Source organism: Trichechus manatus, unplaced genomic scaffold (genome assembly GCF_000243295.1).
Source record: "Trichechus manatus latirostris isolate Lorelei unplaced genomic scaffold, TriManLat1.0 scaffold00121, whole genome shotgun sequence".
NCBI classification, from domain to species: domain Eukaryota; kingdom Metazoa; phylum Chordata; class Mammalia; order Sirenia; family Trichechidae; genus Trichechus; species Trichechus manatus.
This window is the reverse complement of record NW_004444057.1, coordinates 8,920,808-8,929,303: the sequence shown is the minus strand read 5'-3', so window position 1 is coordinate 8,929,303 and position 8,496 is coordinate 8,920,808. Positions and strand designations below refer to the sequence as shown.

Below are 8,496 nucleotides of genomic sequence, written 5' to 3'. Positions count from 1 at the left end.
TCTGTCCTGTAGGGTCGCTACCAGTTGGAATTGACTTGGTGGCAGAGGGTTTGGTTTGATACATTTAAATAAATCAAATTTAGTGAGAACCAAACTAACTGGTATAGGTTTTTAACTCTCAAGTATTAAAGCAATATGCAAAATACGAGAAGCCAAAAGCATGTGTATGTTTCTGAAAACCATTCCCGTTTGTGGTCTGCTTACCCAGCCTGGGTGATGTGATTGTATTCACATTAATCTTCTCATTGCAGGGCTGAAGGTGACATGGTCTGTACGCTGCAGGCTTTTCTGAAGAAAAGCACTCATTTCCATGTCTTCCTGTGATCTTATGCATGCACTGGATAACACGGGACTGCATTCCCTTACCACAGCTAATGGAGCACTAGGAGAGATGAAAGTTTTGTTAAAATTCCTTCTTACGCTTCCCTTCTTCCAGTTTGTGAGCCACCTTTCTCTATATTTTTAAATATGGAACATGAGTCATGGCATCTGGAGTTGATGTAAAACATGGGTTGGAAACACTGATGTTCATAACTTGGGCACAATGCTGATCAAAACCTCTGGCTGATTTAAAGCAAAGCTTTGGGTAACAAAGGACATAGGAGAAAAGAATAGTGAAAGTTGGAGAGTGTAACTTGAAGGGAAAGAGTGTCAAATGGTGAACGACACTAGTAATGCACACAGGCAGACTTAATTTTCAAAGTTATAATACCTAATTTTCAAAAAATAATTAGTTCATTACTCTTTAATTTAGTTATTGATGTTCAAGAGTCTGCATATACCCAATTGTGGAGCTGTATCCTTGTTAAAATCTATCTATTCATCTGCTTCATTTGCTTTGGCCATGTTAAAATGTTTATCAACTAATACCAAGATGGTTTACCAACCTGATGTGTTATTGAAATAACTGATTTCTTGGTCGGTTGAATGATATCCATATTGTGCTATTAAAAATAGTTGATAATCTGGATTATTCTAGTAGCATGCCCTTTTAATCTATTCCTTGCATTTCAGCTAACTATAGTTTGCCTTTATTTGTAAGATATGTTGCCAAGAATATTTAACATGCATTGGTCTTTTACTACAGAAGTCTCTTGGATCCATGTATATTACCAGATTTAATTTGCATCACAAACTGATGTTAATATGACTAAGAGAATGCAATTATTTTATACTATCAAAATTATATGCAAGAGAGGGAATATGTTTGAGTTTCTGAAAATGATTATTTACTAGCCACATTATTTTCTACACCTTACAGATTTAGCCAAACTTGGCTAAAGAGATTTATTAAGTCTATCAGTAGAAATATTTAAAGAAATGATCTTGGTGTATAATATTTTACTTGAAAATTGATAGATGCTTCTGATTGTTACCTTTTAGATATACAGACATAAGATTCTTAATTTTTTCTTTCCTGTATCTTACCAATTCTTTCATAGAATTGCATTCTCTTTGGTGTCAATTCTTCCTTCTTGATCATGGTCTCTCTCATCTCTTATTTCCATTCGCACAAGGAGCATTCTACACAGGCCCTTATCACCTCAGGATTGTTCTACTGCAATAGTATAAACTGTTCACTTTGTCTTTAGCCCCCAATCTTCCATTCAAAATTGCTTTATATGTATAATCTCTTTGGTTAAAAACCTTTAGTTATTAAGTTCTCCCCTGCCTATAAGATCAGGCACAACATCCTAATATTCTCAGGCTGTCACTTATCTACCTCTTCAATTTATTTTCCACCACTCCTCTTCAGGAATCATTGGTTCTATTATATACTAGCTAATCATGTCCACACAATTCCTATTACCACCTCTACAGTTGTGTTCATAATATTAAACAACCAGTTGTTGTTGGGTTGATTCTGTCTCATGGCGACCCCATGTGGAGTAGAACTGTGCTCCATAGGGTTTTCAACGGCTTTGATCCTGTTTTGTTGCTGTTGAGAATATGCACAGTGAAACATACATGAATTCAACAGTTTCTACATGTTGTGTAACCATTCTTACCCTTCTTTTCTGAGTGATTTCTCCTTCATTAACATAAACTCACTACCCCCTAAGGTTCCTATCTAATCTTTCGAGTTGATATTGTCCATTGATCCCATATAGATAGTTCTTAAAAGAGCATAATGCTCAAGGCAGATGTTTTTTTACTAGTTAAGTTGAACTACTGTTTAGTTTTAAGATGACTTCAGGGGATATTTTTTGTTTAGGCTGTGATCTTTTAGAAGTAGATCACCAGGCCTCATTTCCAAGGTGCCTCTGGGTGGATTACTCCTGTCTAAAATGCTTTGCTTCTTTTGAAAACACAAGTTCAAGTCTATCTCCTTCATGAAGTCTTACAAAATTTTCCCAATTACCTATGCCATATTTATGGAACATTTGTGGTTTAAAGCCACATATCCATATATGTGAGGCTATACCTTGGAATTACGTGGAGAAATATTTTAAAATTACAGATTTCAAAGCCAAGAATTTCTAAGTCCATAAACTGATGTGGGGTCTAGGAATCTGCATTTTTAAAAAAGTATCCAGGTAATACTGCTGTTCAGCCAAACTGGAAACTATTGGTCAACAATGTAAATTCTGTATTTAACACTTGTAATTTGTATTATTTCTTATCTTTGATAAGATATTTTAATGCATCTATTTTGTTTTAGCTAGATGGTAAATCTCTTAAAATTAGGCTCATTGATATGTCATGTTCAATAAGAAACATCACATTCCATGTATGCAAATAGCTTGCTTGCTGACAGAATAATGGAATTATTATGTATGTGTGTCATTAATATGAACCTACTTTACAGATAAGTAATCTTTCTCCATTTTATTTTGTAAATATTTCTGCATAGTGCTCTCTTTGTATCTGATAAATTCTCAGCTTTCTGCAAATAGTAGATTAAAGAACAGGTGGTATGTTACAATTTTTCCTCTAACTTTTGCAGAATCTGAATGTTTCAAGTTTACTTTCTGTGATCCAAAATCAGATAATACTTCAAGCTTTCTTAGAATTTAAAACTATCATGAGAGGAATAACTGTTTGACATAATCTTTCTCCCATGAAAGCTTTAATTTTAATATTACTGTATAGAATGGATGTAATTATATAAAGATACCATGTTTCTTAAAAAATATTTTCAGGAAAATTCAAAATAATTAAATTAAAAACTTTTAGGGGGGTGAAGATTATATGATACTACCATTTTAGTATTTACTCCTAAAATTTCTGTAGATCTTGAAAGTCATCACAATATCTGAGATACCAAAAGAATATTAAATGCTTTGTAATAGATGAACTCATTCTGCTGTGATAAAGAAGGTCATCTATCATATCTCAGATATAAGTTCAGTAATCAGCCACAGACTATTCCCTATACTTTTGATCAATCTCCTATAACAAACTCCAGAGACCTGAGCAAACTGAGGTAACACATTATTTTTCAGGATTATTGTAAATAAAATAACTTAGAATAAAGAATTTTAGCAAATAATGGGTGAAGCGTTATTTTCTTGAGAAACAAAAAAAAGTGCTTTTTGCATTCCTTATGCCAGTTATTTTGTAACTATTTGGACATAACCTGGAAATAAATATATTTTTCAGGAGATAGTAGAAGTTCTGCAGTTTATTTAAATAAAACAGTATCATTTTGAGTTGATTCCGACTCACAGCAACCCTATAAGACACAGTAGAACTGTCCTATGGAGTGGCTGGTGGATTCAAACTGCCCACCTTTCAGTTAGCAGCCAGGTGTTTAACTACTGTGCAACCAGAGCTCCTTTTTTTTTTTTTTTAATAATAAAAGCATCAAGGCTTTACCAGTAATTATTTTCTTTATAAAACTGGTGAAACTTTTATTATAAATATGTGAAAAATGAATATATAATAATTAGAATCCCAAGGAATCTTCTAAACTAGGTCTTACTTTTATTATAGAAGATAATACCAAGTAATTAGATTTTTTTCAAGTCATGTCAGTATGATTAAACACAAACATACAATAAAAGAAAAAGCCAAAATATTTCTACAGTTGAAGTTAAGAGACCTTGTTCTAATATTGCCTCTAGCAACTAATTTACCTGAGATTTATTTTTCCTTTTTGTTAAGCAAGGCATTGCATTAGATCATAGCTACAGTTTAGTTTTAAATTTCTACAAAAGTTGAAATTCCAAATACCTTATTATTAAAAGTTACTGCACTCTGGCAACTTTTAACTGGTGAAGCTACGTAGTGGTGAAGGCTCTAATCTCATTAATTATTCACTCTGCCACTCAATAATGGCGTGACAGAAATTCTGTCAAATGAAGTCTCCAAAGTCTATTTTCCTTAGTGTCTCAAAGTACTCAATTATTTATTGTTTTTTAAAATATTTACTGATTACCCATTATATTCAGGGAATCATGCAGACAATAAAAATAGTGGAGATTATACTATGGATCTGGTACATTCTTCAATGAACTTAATTAACAATATACAATGACATAAAATAGATGACATTAGGAGCAGATTACTAAACACTATGGAAGTTAGGCAGTTTCATCCACTTTTAGTCAATTGTGTGAAATTTTAAATTAATCAGTTACCCTACAGAGCAACTATTTGCTGCTTAGGATCAAAGAAAACTAAAATACAACCACTGAAAGCTTTTACTCCATATAATAATAACAGTAGCCAACACTTAGTATTTATTACATGCCCGGCACTGTATTAGAAGTTATATCTATTCTAATACCTTTTGGAAGCCCATAAGTACTGTTGGTATTCATTTCTAACAGATGAGAAAATGGAGGCTCAAAGAAGTTAAAAAAAAATTGCCCCAAATTGTACAACTAAGAAGCAGTAGAATTGGAATTTGAACCCACATATACTGAAATCAGAGCTTGGACGCTTAAGCACTAGTGTATATTAGAAGATTGCTAATACTCCTGTTTATGGTAAGTCAGTCAGAAATCTTTTCCCCCACCCTACCAAATTAACCTGTAATCCTCCTATGTTACTATTAAATTAAACACTAATGGATTAGACGGACTCTTTGTTTTGTTTTATGGTGTATCTTAGGTTATGTGGCACAAGGTAAATTTTTTTGCCCTAAGGACAACCCACATGTGTGATTCATCTTTAGACAGGGTGATCATATAATTTATCACTCAGAGCAGGGCACTTGTGAAAAAAAGTCACTGATAATAATTATTCCAAGATTACCGTTATACACTGGGACAGTCCTGGGTAAACTGGGACATATGGTCACCCTATTCATTGACCTACTGATAAAAAATAAAAAATAAAAAATAAAAAATAAAAAATAAAAAATAAAAAATAAAAAATAAATCCTGTTGCCGGCAAGTCAATTCTGACTCATAGCAACCCTATAGGACAGAGGAGAACTTCTCCACAGGGTTTCCAAGCAGTGGCTGGTGGATTCGAACTGCTGACGTTTTGGTTAGCAGTTATAGCTCTTAACCACTTCGTCATCAGACCTACTGATAGATCTGTATATTAGACAATGAACACAAATGAATGGATACCTTAAATGCCTATTTCAGGCATTATCTAATATGATTTTACATAGAATATATTGGTTAATATTCCTCATAACCTTAATAAGTTTACAACTAACTGCAAAGAGTGAGGCTCATAGTTTATTTCATTCATTTGTTCATTCATTCATTCAACAAATATTTATGAAAGCCTACAAGGAGCTCTAGTGGCATAGTGGTTAAGAACTCAGCTGCTAACCGAAAGGTTGGCAGTTCAAATCCACCAGCTGCTCCTTGGAAATCCTATGGGGCAGCTCTACTCTGCCTATAGGGCTGCTATGAGTAGGAACCAACTTGACGGCACCTAACAACAACAACGTGTCAAGCCCAGTTCTGGATACTAGGCTGTCATAATGAAAAAAAAAAAAAGACAAAAATCTGTACCCTCAAGGAGCTTATATTCTAATGGAGGGGGGAGGCTGTAAGATAAGAAAGAAAATAAAATACATTGTATTTTTGGTGTTGATAAGTGCTATAGAGAAAACAAAAGCTGGAAAGGAGAATGGGAAAGGTTTAGGGAATGGAGTATTGCAATTCCAGTAGGATGTCTCTAAGAAGGTGACAATGACTTGCCCCATCAGAAGGAGAGACAGATCTCAAATGTAAGTTTTTTGATTCCAAATATGATGTTCTTTCTACCATATGCTTTCCATAGTTTTTACACATACATTTTTGGACCATGATAATCCAAACTGCTTAATAAGAAGGATGAGATGTTACAAATTGTTTAATCAGAAGGATGAATGAATGCAGTGGAATGTGAAGTCAATGTTTCTTCAGGCTTTGCACCAATTTCAACTTCTTCCTTCCCTCCCTCCTTCCTTTCTCCTTTCTCTCAGACTTTTATAAATTTTAAACCTTGCTCTTCACACATGTATCAAATACATTTAAAATATTTTTGAAACAATGCAGCACTATAGACTTCCACTAAAGGCCAAAATGCTAAAGTGTCAAAATCAATTTGCCAGCAACCAGTAAAGAAACACAGTGTGTACCAATAACTTGCCATTGATGTTTCTTTTACAAGGAAACTTTCGTGACTGGAGTATTTTAACAAGAGAGACTTACAATGTCTGATAAATATTCTGTTCCCCAGACAGCTTTAATATTACCCCAAAGGACTTTTGAAACAAAGGGCGTCATGAAACAATTCCATGAACTAGAAGTCTTTAATTCTGAACAGGAAACATACTTTTGGTGCCCCAGGTTTACTAGAGTCAAAAAAGAAGCAGTACTTTTTAGATCAAAGTTAAGCATCTTAGAAAATTGCACACGTTGATTTCAGAGTTAAAGCAGATATTTTGACAGAGATAACAAGGCACAAGGAAAAATGATGTAGGTTACCCCCCCCAATAAACTCCAAAGTCGCTGAAAGTGAAATTTGTTTTATTGATTTAGTCCTATTCATAATTTTGTCCTAAGAAAATTATGATCTTCACTGCACTTGGGTCCACATGAGTAATATATTACACAATGACTGTGCCACCAGGGCTCCTTTAATATCACCATAAATTTCTCTTATGATGGAAAAAATCATTCCATGCCTTGGGACACTAGTGACAATTCTTAATACTGTATTAAATAATACACCGTAAATTGCGTGTCAAACACTAAACATAATAAGGGGAACTTTCTCAATAATTCAAACAGTTCAGGCTATTCAAATGATTAGAAAAAATATTTTAGTCAATGAGGATCATGCATATAACCTTTAGTAAATTAATTTGGTAATAAAAAGAAGGCTTCATCCTCTTTAAAGCGAGATACACATTATTGAATCTAATAACACTTTCTATCACCTAAAACTTTATTTCCTTTTGTTGTTCTTATGCCAGGTAATAAAAGATGACTGATCTTATTTTACCTAAGAAAATTTGGTCTAAATAAACTACCTGACAGGGAAATAGCTGGGTAAATACAAATGACGTCCAGGTTGGTGGGAGTGTAGAAGAGAAGTTTTACTTAACTCACATGTTTATGTTTTTCTAAAAACAGTCAAGGATGAGCTAGTAATAGATACAGACTCAGACTCTTAGCATGTTATATTTACTAACTCAGGAGATGGCACTGAGCTGGCAAGGTTTGTGAATACTGACGAAAGAAGGTTGAGATGACTGAATGATTTAGCAAATTTACGGAATGACCTAAATGCAAACAAATGAGGGGAAATAGAAAAACGGTAGAGGAAAAAAAAAATCACACACTTAACAAATGATTAACAATTTCTTGACTGTGACATTATCATAGAAACAAAGAGATAAAACAAACTGAGTGTACGTGACGTCCATCTCTGGGAAAAGGCAAGGTGAATCCTTTTCTTCTATCATGGAAGATGGATGATTGGCGAGGCATTGCCAAAAAGGACATTGCAATAAGAAGCAGAACATGGAAATTTCACTCCTGGCATAGCATTAATAATGGTATTAATAGAAATCTTTGCTAAGATCTTGGTTTAATACTTTAAAAAAGTACTAAACATTAAAACATCTTTAATTCAAAAAAGAAGGGCTACAGGCACCAATCAACAGCAATCTATAAATTTGTCAGTGTCAAAATGAGGGAGAACAGTCACCATGAATTCAGGACGTCCCTCAAGACTTGTCCATAATCCCAAATGGAGCTACTGTTACCAATATAAAATTATCTTCCTGTTATTGAAAATTCATGTAGGAATTTCCACAATGACTCATGATATAACCTGCCCAGTATCATGTCTCTGTCTAATTCACCAAAGAACATTGTTGTCTTCTTAGCCACGAAGTAGCCTATGTACTTCTGAACAATTTAACTTCATGTAAATGCCCTTTATAAATGGGATATCCATAAATACCTTTTGACCACTTCCCTCTTTAGAGAAGAGACAGTCACTCTTTCCACTGATTGCTGCTTGTTGTGGTGCTTCCACACCTCACAGGTCCTAAGAACCACTAGATCTATTTTCTGTACTAGTTTTGATGTT

At 33.9% G+C, this 8,496-nt stretch overlaps 1 protein-coding gene across 1 annotated transcript in view; it reads right to left on the bottom strand.

Moving 5' to 3' along the window:
* Nucleotides 1-204: 204 nt before the first annotated feature.
* The window catches only part of ADAMTS19 (ADAM metallopeptidase with thrombospondin type 1 motif 19), a gene marked incomplete at its 3' end in the record, with an annotated part of 285,099 nt that continues 276,807 nt past the window's right edge, over nt 205-8,496 (bottom strand). The window contains exon 22 of the mRNA XM_004384305.2: nt 205-382. Within this exon, the coding sequence (XP_004384362.2) occupies nt 205-382 (178 nt within the window). The remainder of the gene's footprint in view (nt 383-8,496) is intronic.